The sequence below is a fragment of the Suricata suricatta genome, chromosome 1 (assembly GCF_006229205.1).
Source record: "Suricata suricatta isolate VVHF042 chromosome 1, meerkat_22Aug2017_6uvM2_HiC, whole genome shotgun sequence".
NCBI classification, from domain to species: domain Eukaryota; kingdom Metazoa; phylum Chordata; class Mammalia; order Carnivora; family Herpestidae; genus Suricata; species Suricata suricatta.
The window spans coordinates 116,203,477-116,222,210 of record NC_043700.1 but is presented as its reverse complement, the minus strand read 5'-3'; the positions used below and the strand labels follow the sequence as shown (position 1 = coordinate 116,222,210).

Below are 18,734 nucleotides of genomic sequence, written 5' to 3'. Positions count from 1 at the left end.
CTTTGTATCATAGGATATTTTGGGGGAAAAGGGTGGGGTTGGGGTGGGGGTAAACAGCTGTAAACATATAAAATTTGGATGATTTTGGGGGCCACCTGGGTGGGCTCAGACGATTGAGCGTCTGACTTTGGCTCAGGTCATGATCTTGCTGTCTATGGGTTTGAGCCCCGCATTGGGCTCTGTGCTGACAGCTCAGAGCCTGGAGCCTGCTTCAGATTCTGTCTCTCATTCTCTCTCTCGCTGCCCCTCTCCTGCTTGCACTCTCTCTTACTCAAAAATAAGTAAACATCAAAAAAAATTTATATATAAAAAATATAAAAATGTGGACGATTTTAGATAAAAACTTAGTCTTTTTTTGTAATGGGGAAATCTGATAACCAGGGAGTCTCTATTCCAGGACAGCAAGTGGCTGTGGTCCCCCTTTGAAGAGGGCATGCTTCTCCAGCCTGTTAAGAGTCCCCACCTGGCCCCCTTCTCTTCCCCGTAACTCCCTAGTTCCTGGAAATCCATGTGTCTGTGACCTTGTGGAGTCCTTAGTGCAAGCTATCTACTTCTGGAGCAGGAGTAAGGGGAGGAGGTTTTTAGGGCAAAACAGCAGCACTACAGGAAAAGCCATGTCTAATGGAGGACCAAATATTTGACCCAAGGGCATTTTTATAATCTGTGCAAACATGCATTATTTTTATCCCCCCCAAAACTTGAAATTCTGAGGGCCAGCGACAGCTGCAGCCTGACAAATGTTAGGTGCGTGGAAATGCAGACAGCTACAAGCCATGCCTTAGCCTGCACCTGCTCCGTCCTGCTAATAGGAGGGGGCTGACGCGGACGTTCCCGTCCCCTCACAGGGCTGGCAGCACACTGTGGTGACCACAGATTGAAAAAGTCCCTTCTTATCTGGGTCAGAAATACATCCCTTTTCCTGAGGCCAAAATTATCCCAACCATCCCTATGAGTTGGGGGCTTTTGTCAAAAGGAGGACTCCGCTAGCCCAAAAAGAGAAACACCTTGCTCCTTATACCAAAGGGAAGTGTGTTCCCTGAATATCCCAGAGTGAATAAGCCCCAAAGGCCAGGTAATTCTCTGTGATTCAAACCACCAAGCATCACACAGACCATGAACACAAAGAATAGTTGTCAAACCTTGTTTTCACTAGAGGAGACTAACCCAGGATCAAAAATGTGCCAGAGTTCCCCATAGCTCTGCCATATTGGAAGACAGATATGGTAACAAGAAGAGACACAAACAAAAAAAAACCTCTTCAGTTTCTGAGAAAGTGAGGGAGAATGTAGAAAAGAAGAAGAAAGCAGTCACCACTTGGGACACAGACATGGTGCAAATGTCTATAAAGCCAGCACATATGGGAACAGTGGGCCTGGGCAAAGGGTCAGATTGGAAGGACCAATTAAAAAAAAATTTTTTTTAAGACATTTTGTTTGTGTGATTCTATGAATTAGTCACCCAATATCCCAATTCCTCATTCCTTTTTAAAAATTGTTTTTCCTAATGTTTTAATTATTTTTGAGAGACAGAGACAGTGTGAGCAGGGGAGGGTCAGAGAGAAAGGGAAATACAGAATCCGAAGCAGGCTCCAGGCTTTGAGCTGTCAGCACGGAGCCCAACGTGGGGCTCAAACCCACGACTGTGAGATCATGACCTGAGCTAAGGTTGGACGCTCAACTGACTGAGCCCCCCAGGCGCCCCTCCTCATTCCTTTTTAGCAGAACCCGGTCTTGTTCAGGGGGACATTCAACCAAGCTTAAAATATTCCAATTTGTCAGCTTCTAAGCTTCACTTTTTCCTTTTCTTCCTTTTCTCTGCCTCAAATATTGATCTGGTTCCACAAGTCCACCAGCCCTCTTACAACCATGAGCTACAAACATGAGGTCAAAGGACTATACACCAAGGACGGGAGCAGAACGGTGAAAGGAGCCTTAACACTCGGTGGCATCCATGACCTGGAGGAACAACCCTGTGCCGAGGACTCTCAGTAATACACGAGACACACACCTGCTGTTCAAACCCCTAGAGCAAGGCTTTCTGTTATTTGGAGTAGAATGAAATTTTGATTAACAAGGCTAGTCATTAAAGCATCAAAACCTCTGAGGACAGGTTGTTCTGCTTAAAAGCCGTAGACACAGAACTCATCAAAACAAAAGACAAAGGATTAAAACAGTTGGGGCTACCGGCTTTAACTCTTAAATTTCCAAAAACCCCCCAAACAGCCTCACTTGCTGATGTAGCAGCTCTCCTCGCTACACAAAAATTGATTGAGCTCTTACTGTGACATCAGGCACCATGTTGGGATAGAATGAGAAGACAGATGTGGTCTATTGGGGGAAGAAGATTAGAAACATGAATCTATTACATTAAGCAAACAAGTAAAGAGTGTTAACTGCATAAATAGAGTTACAGGGGTCTACAGAGCAAGGACTCTGAGCATCCTGTGGCAGAGAACACGTAGGAAAGAAGAATAGAGGCAAGAGATAAGGTGGCAAGAAGACCAGGTGGGGACAGTGGGGCTTAGACATTTTCACTTTTTATTTTGTCATAGAAAACCAAAAGTTTTTAAACAAAAGATTGGAATATTTGTTTTATGCTTTGTTCTAGAACCAGAACCATTGCTAATAGGACACACACACCCCAGCAGGAAGATTAGTAGGTAATTGCTCTAAGTTTCTAATATTGAGAGACAATTCTCCATGGGTATCTTGTGTTTCTAGACTTCTGTGAAGAGATAGGTTTTTGACTCAAACTATCCCTACAAGGATGTTGATATAACAAACAGCCTTGTAAGACAAAGATAATGCCTCCTTTGAGGGCAAAATTTGGCCAAGATTCCTTGCAGGCCCCTTTATAAGATTGGGCCTCTCCTAAGTGTTCCTCAGTTAAAGCACAGTCCTACTGTGTATGTAGTCACCATCTGAGTCATTGTCCCCTGTGGGACGAGGAGGCATGAGAAACTTACAACCTGCAAGGCAGTGAGTAATAAAGTCCGGTGTCTGACCCAGGAGTCTCACACCTCCTCTCTGCACTGGTGAAACAGAGACAGGCTGACCTGTCAGCTCACATGGAGGGTAAAGCCTCAGAGTCATCACAGTGCTTCATACACTGGGACCAGATGGACAGAAAAAGATGGAATTTGGAAGCAAAGTTGATTCTTAAGTGTCTGAATTGGGTGGCAGTGCAGAAGGCAGTGGCGATGTTAATAGAGAGGAGGAACGAAGGAGGAGGAGCCGGTTCCTGTGAGAGAACGGGGAGCCCGCTCTGATGCACAGGGTTGGAGGCGCTCAGGGCATCTTGAGGAGGTACCCAGCAGCAGGTCCTGATTCTAGCTAAGCCTTGACTCTAGGAGATGTTCCACACAACAATAAGCCCCTCAGCCTGCAGTGTGCCCTTCCTAAATGCACATACCGTTGTGTTGCATCAGGGTCCCCAAGAGACACCAAAAACATCCCATTAAAAAGAAAAAAAGATGTAACTTACCCAAAACTTAGGGAATTAAATCTCTGGAGCTGGAGTCTGGGCATCTGAATTTTTAAAGCTCCATAAGTGATTCTTATCTGCAGCTAGAGTGGAAAAGCATTGGCCTATTAAAAACAAGGACAAACTTTCCTTCAAGACCTTAGAACTTGACCAGGCCAACAAAAGGATCGTCATCCTATCTGGACAAGCAAATGGCCATTTACTGCATTGATATTCCTGGATCAGTATTCAACCTTCCACCTTTTGGGAGGCCACTAAGTTCTGACCCAGGGACCAATGATCACTTTCCAAGTTAATGAGTGGACTTCTTGAGCTGCTCCACTCCAGACGTGGTCTGAGGTAGCCATCTCCCAGAATGGTCAGAGATCTCTCTACCACTCCAAGTTCTCTGGAATAATTATTCTGGACACATCCTCTGGAGAAATGACCTCATGCTCGATCAGTCTTACTGGGCGCAACTCCAGATATGCCCATTGTCCATTGCATCCTGTCCCCGATCACCTTAATGGAAAGCCCAAACATCAGAAGCCTCTTGCTGATCATCTGGGGCCTTGAGCTCCTAGAGAAGGCAAAGGGAGTGAATGCACCCGTGAGCACATAGCCTTTCTCTTCAGCTTTCCATGTGTCCGTGCGTGACTTACAGCCTTTCCATGTGAGAACCCATGACTTCCTCTGGTCTGGGAGGGGGTGGTTTCATTTCTCACCACTGGATACCTGAAAGATAGCCAACTAGTCCAACACAAACTCTTACTGTTTGAACCTAACCTCATGAGACTCATGAGGATCTCAGTTTCGTCTGGCAATCCCACAAGAGTTTTTCTCAGCTTAACATCGATCCCCCCTTCTGGCAACATAGCTATTTCAAAAAATAGTTGATTCCAAAACCCTTCACACCTGGGGAAAACTCAGAATTCATTAGCAAAATAATTTCTCCCAAGGTCTGATCCTTACCCACATTAGCCTTCCCTGTTCGATGCTTAAACAGGATTGGAGGGTGGGAGGAGAAGAGGTGCCCAGGAGGGTCAGACACAGGCCAGAGCTCATCCGGGTGGTTTGGCAGTTGTCAGGGTTGGTTCAACTCTGAAAAAAGCATCTTACAGGGAAGAAGAGGTCTATTTTACAGAATAAAAGTCCATCCTTTAGGTGAACATATACTCTCCATTCTCCTCCTCTATTGACATGCTCAAAAGAGTGGCCTCATGAATATTTGAGACGCAGCAGTTAACAATACAGACCAATGCCATGGAAAAAAGGCAATGTTCAAGGGAGTTCAAGTGTTAGGAGTTCTTCAAAAGAAAGAGTGTTGTGGAGCATGTCTTGGTGGAGTAGACAGAGGGCCCCCAAGATCTGACAGGACTCCCTGAGAAAGCCATTTTTTTAGGTGAATCTAGGGCATGCATGGGGTTTGGGCAAGAAAAGCAGTTTGACCCCTTTCACCCCACGGTGGGCACCACTAGCTCCATCTTACAGGGGAGGGCACTGAAGTGAGAGAGAAAGTAGCGGATCTAAGGTCCCACCGTGGGGGGTTGGCTGAGCTCTAAGGAGCACACACAGTTTGTGACCTTCTGACTTTACCACAAATGGGTTCCTCTTTTTCTAAAAGCAACCCCAAGAGTTTTCACAGACAGTACTAAAAACAAGACAACAGGCCCAAAATGGAGACACCAAACCAAGACTTAATTACAGTTCTGGCCTCTCCCAGAAATGGAATCTTAAACCAGACAACCAGAAATCACCTAATCACACTAGTGAGTTGATCACGTACCTGACAGATCCCTGCCATCCCCTGAAGGAAAGTGACCTTGCCACAACAGTCTGCTTTTTGCTACGTAACTTCCTTGTTCCTGAAGCCTTCTGCCCATGGAAGGCTTTCATTTTGTACAGCAATTCTGAGCTCCTTTCTATGTGCTAATAGGTGCTGCCCGATTCATGAATCATTGAACAAAGTCAGATCTTTAAAATTTACTCAGTTGACTTTTGTTTTTTAATGCAATTATCTTTCTATTCACAGAGACTGACTGAGTCATTCAGGCACATGTTTCAATGTCCAGTTTCACTCCAGCTCTTTCCATGACAGAGTCCATAAAGGAATCGACATCTCATAAAGGCTCTCCTTGCACTGCAGGGGAATGACTGACTCCTTGTATTTGCTTTAACACTGTTCTCTCCTCTCTCTCTTGCCCTAAAATTGAGTAGAACACTTGATATACATGAGGCTCAGAAGACGCATGTTGAGAGCCAGCATTAGCAATTGTTCAAGGAAGTAATTGAAAGCATTAGTAAAAATTAAATTAGGATTCGAAGCCAGAGTCCTGAGATGGTCTTTCCTAAAAGGCATGACGTGCCCTCGAAAGCCATTTTCTTATTCATGTTCTCACCCTGAGCAGACGGTGGGGAGGCCAGCGCCGCTCTGCACTCCGGGCATCTCGGGGGGCAAATCCCTCCGTCATGACAGATTCGGGGGGCGGGGTAACTGGCCTTCTAATATGTTAGTAGGTTAACATAAATGCTAATCTGGAACAGATAAGAGACAATTTTCCTCTTTTGGTTTTGGATGCAAATCTTCACAAAATTAACAATTTTCATTCTAAAATGTAAATGTGAATGATAGGGTATCAACTTTGCACAGCTTTAAATAAGGCTTAACTGTAGGTGCCACAAACTAGATGTGCTTAGTCCTTTGATTTAGTTCTTCTATTAGGAGGCTACCAATGTGCAAAGTATAAGAAATGTACAAGAAAGTTTTCTACGACTTTATTTACTTGGGAGGAACCTAACTTTCCAGTAATAATTGCTGTTTAGTTAAATTACAGTTTATCTACACCAGTAATTCTCAAACTTTTTTGGCTTCAGGATCCTTTTACCCTTAAAAATGGTTGAGGCTCCAAGGAACTTTGTTAATGTGGGTTATTTCTAGGAATATTTACTATATTAAAAATTGAAGAGGAAAAATGTTTAAGGCACAAACACACCCAAGTATATGTTCCGTTAGTTGTCAGAGTGAGGACATCACTACAGCATTTAGTCTCTAAAAATCTCCACTGTGCACTCATAAAGGAGAATAGAGAAGAAATGTCTAAGAATTATTATGAAATAGGGTTGACATGGTGGACTCTTTGAGAAGGCCTGGGGAACCTCAAAAATTGCCTGGACTTTTACCTTCATTTTGCCTTTTTTTTTTTTTTTTGAAAACCCGTAATCTATACAATAGAATACTATGTGACGATCATAAAAATGTTTATTGTATAAGATATTCAGTGAGAGTGAAAGGCGTTCTATTTTGAAGAAAGAAGACTGCAAAGGAGCATAACCAGTATTAGAAAATTTAAACAAAAAAAGTCATGGAAAAACACATGCTATTGTGAGGGCCTATACCAATACAGATCTTTGGATGGTAAAAATATATATACAAATATAACTGCATAAAACTATAAAGTATAAAAATGAAAACATGTATTTCTTCATCTGTTTTCCTGTGCTTCCTGCATTGAGATTCTTCTTTTGCAGTTAGAATGAGATACATTTAACAAATATACACATAGTGACCATTTATTGTCACCCTGCATTTTCCTTCCCAGACCTGAAAATTGCAACTTAGTAGCTTTAAAAAGGATGTCATCTAGAAACGTCAAAGACAAGGTATGAGTTTGGCACTGTTGTAAATAAGGCCTACCTGTACACTGCCTTCGCCTTTCACAGCGTGGTTTGTGGATGTCAGCAGCGTCACCGGGGCCTGCTAGAACCATGGACTTCACTGCTCCTCAAGACCTGCTAACTCAGACCCAGATGATGTAAGGTGACCCAGATGATTCGAGAACCCCAGGTAGTGCAGTAGGAATTACCAGGGAGCTTAACAATGGGGAGCGGAGGGGACCCTGAGTGGCTCAATCAGTTGAGCGTCTGACTTGCACTCAGGTCATGATCTTGCAATTTGCAAGTTTAAGCCCCACATGGGGCTTGCTTGTTGTCAGTGCAGAGCCCACTCTGGATTCTCTGCGGCCCACTCTCTCTGTCCCTCCCCCACTTGTGTGATTGTTCTCTCAAAAATAAATAAATATTTTTAAAAAGGGGGCAGTGGAAGGGGCACATGGTGACTCAGTTAAGTGTCTGACTCTTGATTTCAGCTCAGGACATGATCTCATGGTTCATGAGATCGAGCTCCTCCATGTTGGGTTCTGTCCTGAAAGTGCAGGGCTTTCTTGGGATTCTCTGCCTTCCCCCCACTCATGTCTCTCTCTCTCTCTCTCTCTCTCTCTCTCTCTCTCAAAAATAAACATTTTGTTAAAGATGGGGAGTGGGGAGGGTCTGCATGGTGGTGTCTTGGGTTTGTTTTTGGTTTTGGTTTGTTTTGGTCTGCTATTCCCAGGGGATTCTAATGTGCATCCATTGCTGAGAACAACTGGTTTTAACCCGAAAAAGAACAAGACCGTTGCCCCCAACCTCCACCTGCTCCCATGCAGTGTCTCCGCTGCAACATGTCGGTGCCCACCCTGCCGGCTCCCAGGCCACAGAAATGTCACAGGGACGGTGGAGCTGGGTGGAGCAAGCAGCTGAGTCCAGAACAAGGGGAGAAAATGAGGTACTTGCTACCGCCCTGCAGAGCTCTGAGGCCATTTCATCTGTGGATCTGTAAAGTTACAGTGACTTCGTGTGAGGGCCTGGGTGTCGTGCTGTTGTTTTATTTGCTTTCACAAAATACTTTATAGACCATCCTGGCAAATTCTTGAAATAATTTTTTAACTAGTCTCATCAAAAGCGAGGGTTTTTGTACCTGCAGACGTTGTCCAGATGTACCACAAATCCTACTTTGCATCGAACACCTCTTCATTCCAAAAGGAGGTGGCTACCAATCACCTCAAGTTCCCAACCCCTATCAGGCAGCACGTTTCTGAGGTCCTGGCCTGGGCCGGGGCCTGGGCCACGGTTCCAGGACCTACGTGCTTGACTTTCTCCCTACTTATCCACAGTTTCCACCTCCCCGGGGCCTCCCCACCTCCCCACCAGCACTCACCTTCCTCCTCCTGCCCCGGGATGGCTTCCTCTGCTCTCGCTGGGGGCCCCCGTCAAGCCTGTCTTCCTCCTTGAGGCCTCCTTTCATGGCCCTGTGTTCCTCCCCTCTGGGCTAGCACCACCTTGGAAGGTACCAGTTTAGCTTGGGAGGAAGTCTAAATTTTCCACACGCCTGGGGTTATTCTCTCCTCAAAAACGTTTGCAGAGCGCTTACAGCACAGCGCCTGGAACACAGTAAACTTTCGGTGAATGTGACCTGTGACTTCAAGGGACAGATGACGCATTGCCTGCAGTACCCACTTATAGGAGCCTGTGGGTGGGCCTGTGGGCTGACTCAGTCACAACGTAACAAGAATTCAAGAAAGCACACATCACGGAAATATAGCTATTTTATTTACAAGACTTTAATCACCCCCCACAAATTACATGTTAGATCGTTTACTTAAATACAGACTTCAGAACCACCATTTTTAATAATAAAACATTCCTGGGGCACCAGGATGGCTCGGTCAGCTAAGCACCTGACTTCAGCTCAGGTCACGCACTGTTGGGGAGTTGGAGCCCCGCATCGGGCTGTGCTGACTGTGCGGGGCCCGCTCTGGATCCTCTGGATCCCTGTCCCTCTCTCTCAAAAATAAACATTAAAAAAATTTATATAAAGTATTCCCTGTATTTAAGATGTTCCACAAAACATGCTGAGACTATTTTTAAGAGCTTAAGGAAGATACAGAGAGCACATCCTAAGCCATGTTCTGGTGCATCCATTTAAACAAGGCAGAGGAGCTGAGCCCGGGGCAAAGACATACCAGTTCTACTGTGAAAAGCAGCATATGGACCTCAGAACGGTCTTCCCGCTTCTGCTCTGAAAGCCAGCACGAGGCGACTGAACTCTGTATTTGTTTCCGAGGAACCGCAGTAGCAAAGCACTGCAAAGCCAGTGGCTTAAGCCACAGAAACTGTCTCAATGCTGGGGGGTAAAAGCCCAAAATAAAGATGTTGGCAGGCCTGGCTCATTCTGGAGGCTGAGGCAGAATCCGTTCCACGCCGTTCTTCAGTGGCTTACTAATAATCCCCAGCATCCGTGTTCACATGGGTTCTCCCTGTGTAGCCACATCCAAATGTCCCCAGAAGACCCATCCTACTCCAGTATGACCTCATCTTAACTAAGTACATCCACTCCACTCCCAGAGAAGGTCACATCGTTCTGTATTGGGGTTGGGGCTTCAACATAGGACTTTTTGGAAGACAAATCAACTCACAATAAACTCCTAAAACACAAGTTACAGTTGGTGATCCAGACTATCCCAAACCCCCTACCAATCTTCTTTAAAAATCAAAGTGGCAAGTTCTTGGATAAAAGCAAACTCCAGGGGATCCACACAGGTGCTTACAGAGAAAATACAAGAAATGTTGTATTCATTGCTTCAGGAGACTCGCCTGCCTGGGAGATGAGCAGCTTCAGACTGCCACCGCCTCTTCTATAAACTGTGTCTGAGTCTCGGCAGGAAGGTAGGGCCCAGCTTCACCTGCGTGCACCCCACTGTGGAGACCTTTGAAGTCCCAGCGGCAAGATCAGGCCATCGATGGTGAAGAGAGCTAAACACCCTTCTCTCTCTCTTTCCAAAACAAGTTATGTCTTTTTCAGGAGTGCATAAAGGGAATGAAGAACTTACCAACCCAGAGTACACAAAATCCAGCCATCTAACGCTCAAGTGTCTCCAAACCACGAGTACCTCTGAACAGGGATTTCATTCCTGCGGAAACTATTACAACTCCAGCCGGGAGCTGTTTTACACGGTCACCACTAGGCGGCAGGCCATTAATACGTTCCTGTCAAACCATTTGCTCTGCAAAAGTTAACAGATTTACAAGACCAGTGCCCTTAACCCTGAGCTAGGGAGCCTATAAGCTCCAGATTTAAAAGGCGGCTTTCTAGTTGGCTTTCTCCCACATCCACTGCAAGTACACATTCAATGAAAAGCAACAACTTGGGAAGCACGATCTTGTTTGCATGCTCCCTTCTTTTTGGAGTGTATTTGCATAGTGAGAAACTCTTAAACTAAGTATTCTTAGAATACTTAGAAGAAGGAGCTCTTCTTCAAGTATTCTCCAATCGGGAGCTCCTAGAAGTAAAGGAGTAAACTGCACTGGCCAGCGCAGGTCCCAGGGAGTTGGGTTTGGGTTAATGGAGTGGCCTAATTCAGGCATCCCGTCATGGGTGCCAAGCTTACAAGAGAACTACTCAGCATGAGCAATCCAAAGGAAGCTGTATTTAATTCCTCAAATTACAGATGTCCTAAAAACAGTACTTCTATAATTTTATGAACTCGACCTTTGTCACAAACCCTTCCAAAAACAGGCAAAGGAAGTCTAGACATGGCTTTGGTCCCTGTTCAGAGTTTGGCTTCTCTTCTCTGCCCCCTACCCCTATCCAGAGACATCTGGCTGATCTGTCGTCATATATAGATTTTATCATGTCACCAGAAGGCCAAAATTAGTATATTTCCAGGCGAACACTGTTTTCCTTCTCAAAGACGTGCCTCCTCACCGAGAGGCCAGCACCACGGAGCGAGCGGTCCCATGGCCTCACTGGAGCGTGCTGGCCGTGAACCTCGCTGGCCAGCGCTCATGGAGAGGTTGCCAGTTCTGCCTCGGAGGTCTAAACAGGATTTCCCTGGAGAAGGAGAGCTTCACTGAACAAACGACAGAGTGCTGCAGAAGGCCAGCCAGGCCACTGTCCTCATTGTTCAGCTCCCTGGCTTCCCAGGGCTCCTGTCCAAGCGAGCCAGAAACCCACGCTCAGAGGGACTCCACAGAACTGCAGAACGACCCACTCCTGCCCACAGGGCATGGATGAGAAAACATTCTGCACAATAAGGCCAAGGGACACTTTTCAGAATGTCCTGGAGGAGGAGGAGGAGGACCGGGACCTGCAGCAGGGAGAAGGCTGACAGAGACATCAAGGTTTACTCCTTGGAGAAGAAAGCAGGAAAAGATAGAGGGACTTCTCTTTTAAGTGCTTTGTGATGCAAAATTCTTTTATTTCTGTGTTCATCTTTAAAAACTCTATTAGATGTTTTTAAATCACGGAAGCAATGATATTTGTGGTAAGCAGTCAAACAATAAAGGTAAAGAGAAATTTAAGAACTGTCTTCCAAAAGTCTACCTTCAAAACAGGAGGGAACTTCCTGTAAGTCCAGGGCTCTATCGTCGAAGCATCCTTTGACATCTAAGCTATCATTTTCTTTGTTGCCTCTGTCTGCTGTGAGTAAGGAGGGCCAGTCGCCTCACAGACGTACCTGATCCCTACCAGCACAGCTAAGAAAACTCATTAGGAACCGTTGATCTCCAATCGCCACTGACAACTTCCTTTAAAGTAAAAATAACATTTTGGTCTCACATATCCAGGGAAATGAGGTAAAATGTTTCTCAAACAAGTCTTGGGACCTACTTGAGTCTATGGTTACTATATAAAACTTCACATTTTGTTTTCATTTGATCTTTGAAAAAAGCCTAGTCTTTTTAAAGGTAAGTCTTTCTACAGTGATAATTCACAATGAGAGGACATTTATTATGGCATTTCTCAAATGGGTTAAGATTCTTGTTCTCAGGGACTACTAGAAATTATTTTCTTAGACAAAGTTGTGACTATTACCAAGATAATGAGTCCTGAATCTCACTGTGCATTAATGGAAACTTCTTAAAAACACTGGCTCCCCCTCACCACTCCAAAACTGCCAGGGGCGAGGTCTGATGATCTGTATTCTAATGGTCCCCAGGCGACTGTGACCAGCTGACAATGACCTCAAGGACACACATTTCCTACAGACCACCTCTCTATCTGCACCCAGAAGCACAAAAAAGCTTCTCCCTCCCCAATCCCAAAATGCTCCTCTCCCTCTTAGAGATCTGAGCAGAGCAGTACTTCTCAAACTGTGCCTCCAAGTCACACAGCAGCACCAGGGAACTTGTCCAAAATGCACCTCCTAAACCAGAAATTCTGGGGATGGGGCAAACCCAGTCATCGGTGTCAGCAAGCCCTCTGGTTGATTCTGATGCGCGCTAAAGCCTGAGAACCACTGGATTCGAGAATTTACAATTCCAAGACAAGTAAAGAAGAAAGACAGAACTCCACATAAGGTAGAACCAGTTTATTAATGACAGCCTTAATTACAACCACTCTCAAATGTAAAAAATAAAGGGTGATTAATTAAAATTTAGAACGCATGTGGACTTGCCGTTTGGCCTTTCACTGGATGTGCCAAAGGGAGGGAATCCTGCCTGATTCTGAATCAACTGGTCGGATGGAGTTCACTGGAGAATGAGGTAATAAAAAAGACATGAGAGCCAATTGCAGGGCTGGAACGACATTACAGAATGACAACCGTGTGGGGGCAGAGATGACACAAAATCATCTTACAGCCAGAATATGGAATGAACATCTCTAACTACACAGAGACACAAAAACACACATGCAGCCATACACACCCACGCTCTAGAGACCGTTTTCAAAGAATTTCTGTCCTTTCTCTGAGCAGATTGACACGTTCATCAGCCACAGCGATGCAACACGGGGCTAAAATAGAAAACCTTGCTGAATTTCCACAAAGCATGCTAGCTGCCCAGTTTTGTGCTGGCAAGAGTGTCATCACCGTAAAATGGACCTGTGGTTTTCCCGCCATTCCACAGGCTATGTCTGCTCCCCCGGAGAGTGACATCCTGGTGGGTACCAGTTGGATTAAAATCTGGGGCAGGACTCATCCCTCCCCACCTCCGTGGGGGTAAGGGTGAGCGGCAGCACCTAGAAGTGGTTTCCCACCTTGAGTCACAGAACACCTGCCCCGTCACTGCCCGCCCTCTTACGTATTTTGTGCTTTGTTGCCATCCTGACGGTTAGTCTACAACCAGGAGAACAGAAGGAGCTCGGGCCGTGCCTTTTGGTATTTTTTGTTTGTTTGTTTGTTGTTTGTTTTTAAATAATCACAAAGTAAAACCAGAAGAGGGTAAGAAAAAGACCATTAAAAGTTATTTGATTGTGAGTCAACACTGTTTCGGAATTAGGTTCAATTCCATTCAAAGAGAAAGCTGTGGGCTGTGGACGAGGCCCCGGAGGCCAATGTGGTCAAGGGACAGTCGAGTCCGGCCAGCATTTCCTGGTCCCGTCACAGCCAGGGAAGACGCGCCACACCTCTCGAGGCTGTGAGCCCGGAAGTCAATGCTGACCAAGTAACGTTTGTAAACGCTTGTGGGACACAAGGCAGGAAAAGGAGCTGGTGGATTCAGCTTCAGAGATCATGCAGGGACATTATACCAAAAACTTAACAGTCGAGCTGAATATTAAAACACTTTAAGAGAAACTGTATCCTAGCTCTCACTTTTGGGAGACAAAAACAAAAACAAAAAGCAAAGCAAAACAAAACCCAGAATATTCCAGAGTTTCCAAAGAATCCAACAACTAATCTGGTGGGCTGGGGTAAGGGATGTTAACTAATAACCTCTTCATTAACCTCATTTTCTCCTTGAATGTCATTGATAAATAAAGCTCAGGCCTACTTAGAACAATGATCTGTCCTGCTAAAATTCAGCACATGGAGTGTTCCACCGCCCTTACTCCAGGCACATGGGACACACGACGTCCCTTCCAAGGGACACTCCAGGAGACACCACGCATGCCCACCTGCATTACTTGTTCAACGTGGTCACAAAATCTGAACCCCAAACACAAGCTGTCTTCTTCTTGGGATGACAGTCATTAGCAGTTCTTTGAAATGTGCAGTGAAGGATGCCCCCAAACACCACAGCCCTCCCCGGTAACGGGTCCAGTTTTAGGAAAGATGCACTTCTTTAGGCCACAGAACAGAAAGCTTCGCTTCAAGGTGTGACGAAGAACAAAACTACCTCGCCCAGCCCTCCAGTTATCGAAGCAGAGAACAAGACTGTGTGTTCTACAAATTCAAGTACATCTGGGTCCCTCACCCTCCTCCCTCTTTCCTTTTTTTGGTAAGTATCCAACCATCCGTAAATTCATGGCTACAGTAGAGATTCACGGCTCAACGACCTTCATACTGGTTATCGGTTTAATTCTGTCAGCGAGCAGCATGTCCCAGTTGCACCCCCCAAAAACCGAGTTGGTGGCAGCTCCATCAGGCGGGATTGCAGGATGCCCGTCATCGGGGTCCGCGTGGCGCGGATCGGGTGGGCGCACTGCGGGGGCAGGAGGGCCAGGTCTGTCCAGTGTCTGCAGCGGCGTCGCCGGGGCCCTACCAGCTGGCCCTGACAGCTTCAATGTCACTAACCAGGTTCTGGGCCAGGCAGATCCCAAAGATCTGGGAAAGCAGGGAAAGAGAGTCAAACAGTGAAACTCAAAACTTCATTAGCCAAGGCTAGTCCTTGGCCAATGACTTCCCTTTTCTTTTTCTTTGATTTTCAAAATTGACATATAACTCATATACTATAAAATGTGTACTTATTTAAAAATATGTAGGTCAGTGGTTTTTATTCACAAGGATGTGCAACCATCACCACTGTCTAATTCCAGGACATTCCATTACCTTGAAAAGACTCTGTACCTGTTAGCAGGCATTCCCATTTTCCCATCGCTGGCAACCACTCATCTACTTTTTATCTCTATAATTTGCTTATTTTGGTCATTTCATATAAATGGAATCAGATACGTGATCTGTTGGGGTACTATGTTTTCATACAGCAAAATGTTCTCAAGGTTTATCCTGCAAGAGCATGTACCAGGAGTTCAATCCTTTGGACGGCTTGACTAATGTTCCGTTCTATGGATAAACCACATTTTGTTTATCTGTCGTCAGCTGATGGACATTCACACTGTTTCCACTCTTTGGTCATTATGAACAGTGCTGCTATGACTGTCCCTGCACAACTTTTCAGTGAACAGGTTTTCAGTTCTGCGAGTGGAGTTGCTGGGTCACATGGGACCTCCGTTTAACTTTCTGAGCAACCGTCAAGTTGTTTTCTACAGGGACTCTATTGTTCTCACTCCCTTTAGCAGCGCACCATTTCTCCACCTCCCTGCCAAGACTCGTTACTGTCTTCCTTTTTAATCATACCCATCCCAGCATGTGTAAAGCATGGGGTCACTGTGGTTTTGATTTAAAGTTCTCAAATATCTAATGATGAGCATCTTTTCATGTGCTTACTGGCTATTTGTCCTTTCTTTAGAGATATATCTAATTTAAATTTTTTGCCCATCTTTAGATTGGGCTGGTCTTTTTACTGAGTTGTTTGTTAGACTCCTATCAGACATGATGATTTGCAAGTAGTTTCTCTCATGTTGTGGGTTGTCTTTTTCTTATCATTTTTAGCACCGAAGTTTGAAATTTTGATGAAGTCCAACTTACATACTTTCTGTGGCTGCTTTGCTTCCAATGTCACAAATAAGAAAACACTGCCTAATCCAAGGTCACAAAGATTTACACTGTCTTCTAAGAGTTTTATAGTTTTAGATCTTGAATTTAGGTCTTTGAGCTATGTGAGTTAATTGTTATATATGGTGTGAGGTTGGGGCCCAAATTCACTCTTTTACCTGTGGACACCAGTTGGTCCAGCACCATTTGTTGAAAAGACTATTCCCTTGTCAAAAATCAACTGACCATAGGGGCACCTGGGCGGCTCAGTCAAGGTTAAGCATTGGACTTAGGCTCAGGTCATGATCTCATGGTTTGTGAGATTGAGTGCTTTGTCAGGCTCTGTGCTGACAGCTCAGAGTCTGGAGCCTGTTTCAGATTCTATATCTCCTACTCTCTCTGCCCCTCCTCTGCTCACACTCTGTTTATTTTTTAGAGAGAGAGAGAGACCAAAAAAAAAAAAATCAACTGACCATAAGTGCAGGGCTTATTTCTGACTTTCTATTCTCCTCCACTGATCTGCAGGTCCAATTACTTGATTACTGTAGCTTTGTAGTAAGTTTGTAATTGGAAAGTGTGAATTTTCCAACTTTGTTCTTTTTCAAGTTTGTTTTGCCGTTCTGGGTCCCTTGCATTTGCATGTAGATTTTAGGGTCAGCTTGTCCATTTTGGGGGGGAGGGGTGAGAAAAAAGGCAGTGGTAATTTGGGTAAGGATTTCATTTAACCTATAGATCAATTGGAGTAGTACTGCCCACCTTCACAATATTACATCTTCCCATCTATGAATGTGGAATGGCTTTCCATTTATTTAAGTCTTCTTTAATTTCTTTCAGACCCTGTGCCCCATTTGTGACCCTCCAAGAAAAGTATTACATCTCCACAAGATAAAAACCTCAGCTCTTGGGGCTGCTTAGGAGGAAAAGTGGGTGCCTTCCTTCCCTCACCAGTATTTGACAAGGTGGTCCAGGGAGAGAACAGAACACTGGATGCCCGTGAAACTCTACAAAGTGTTAATCTTGCCACCGAGACCTACTTCTGGCCATTCCTACCCGCTCCAACCGTCACAATGCAGTATTGTTTTGCCCACAGAAACACTGGAATGCCAGCAGGCACTGCTAACCCAATCAATTTCTCCATCTTCGAAAGGAAAAAGATTTCCTGAAGTATTTCAGGATAGTAGCATCTAAAATGGGCTGTAAATAAGATATAAACCCAATAGTTTATGTCTGTTTCCCAGCCCCCCAATGTGTCTTAAAGATCATGACATTAAGGCAATTAAGCAGAGCTCCTGTCCTGGGAATGGCTCTCCCAAGACATCATTTTCCTGTGACATCGGAAAAGGAGCCTCGTCTTACCTGTAGCAACGCAATGCCTATGAAGATACCAGCCACGATGGTTAAATTGTCCTGCAGCCACTTCTCAAACTGGGGCACACAGCCTTTCGTGTAGATTACAATCTGCTGGTCCACTTCCTTCACAAGGGAAGAGGAGAGCACACGTCACCACGCAAGTTCAAAACACCCTTTGTGCTAAGTGACAAGAGGAGATTCCACTTACTGGTTTTTGCCTGGCATCATAGCCACACTGAGTGTTGATGACATCTTCCTGGGGGAGGAAGAAAAAAGAAAAGTGAAATTCACTCAATAGGCAGGAAGCCCACCTAAGAATTAGCAGGAGATCCCTGCTAAGTGTCATTAATAAAACACGTGCTTCGGCACGGAGATGTCCTAGACACCATGTTAAACACGTTTATACATTATCCCAAGCAATTACTGTAAAAATTTTCAGAAGTAAGTATTAAAATATGCCCTCTTTTCCAAAAGAAGAAAACCGAGGCTCACGAAACAGAAGAAGAGCAAGTGCATTACTGACAATCTCAGGAAGCGTGTGGGGTTCAGAAAACTAAGACACAGATAAAACCATGGTAAAGGGCACAATGACGATGTTCATTTATGCTCTTCGGGGGGAACTTCTACTTTTTAATCTATATGCTTCTGTATCATTTAAAGGGTTCTTCCAATGAGAATGCATCACTTTAATAATTAAAAGCCAAACAATGTGCTGACAACATATCACATGAACAGACACCCTGACATCTGACTAGAAACATGGGTTCTGCCATTTTAGGTTTATCACCCCCGCCCTGCAGGGTACGGCGTGGATTTTATTAGCTTGGCATTTATGGAATGAAAAATGTCTACCCAGAGTATCTGTAGTCAAAAGGGGAGCATAATGTGTTCAGAGATGCTTCATACTTCTTCTGATAGAACGTTACCACAGGGCAGGAGCTGGAGACAGAACAGCCCGGGCCTGCCGACCAGCACAAGGCCAAGGCCACCAGAGCCGGGTGCCCTCCTGTCAGCCCTCCTCAGAGAAGAGCATGAAACAAGCCAACAGGAAAGGTGGGCTTTCCGGCAGGGTCTCAGAGCAAAGAAACACAGTCCTTTCTGACTCTCAGTCTCTTTCAGACCACGAGTAATAGCCCGGAGACCCTTCTGAAGCCTTTAGAGAACTACTTTTCCACCCCAAGATCATGGCCTCTTTAAAAGAAATGCCTGCACCCTACACCCTCCATGGGGAAATGGCCACTGAACTAATCAGCACTCACTGGGCTCCACTAAGAAGGGCAGCCTGGAGGAGGCCGTCTAAACTGCTGGCCCAGAAGGCCGGAGAGTGTGGGACAGACACGTGCAGAAGCAAATTCTCCCGCCTGTTTTAACACTGACCCCTGGCTTTTAACTTACAACAAGGCACTGCTTCTTAAGCCGTCCCATATACCAGTCACAAGATTTGACCCAAGATACAACCAAAGCCATGGTAGAAGGGGTTATGCACAGGTTTAATATTTTATCTTTTCTCAAATA

At 45.1% G+C, this 18,734-nt stretch overlaps 1 protein-coding gene across 2 annotated transcripts in view; it reads right to left on the bottom strand.

Moving 5' to 3' along the window:
* Positions 1-12,623: 12,623 nt before the first annotated feature.
* TSPAN5 (tetraspanin 5) overlaps positions 12,624-18,734 on the bottom strand; it is a 166,261-nt gene continuing 160,150 nt past the window's right edge. For both annotated transcript variants that reach the window (XM_029942927.1, XM_029942934.1), the window contains exons 6-8: positions 17,428-17,475; positions 17,226-17,342; positions 12,624-14,819 (exon numbers count right to left, since the gene is read on the bottom strand). In XM_029942927.1, the coding sequence (XP_029798787.1) occupies positions 14,754-14,819; positions 17,226-17,342; positions 17,428-17,475 (231 nt within the window). In that variant the 3' untranslated portion in view covers positions 12,624-14,753. The remainder of the gene's footprint in view (positions 14,820-17,225; positions 17,343-17,427; positions 17,476-18,734) is intronic.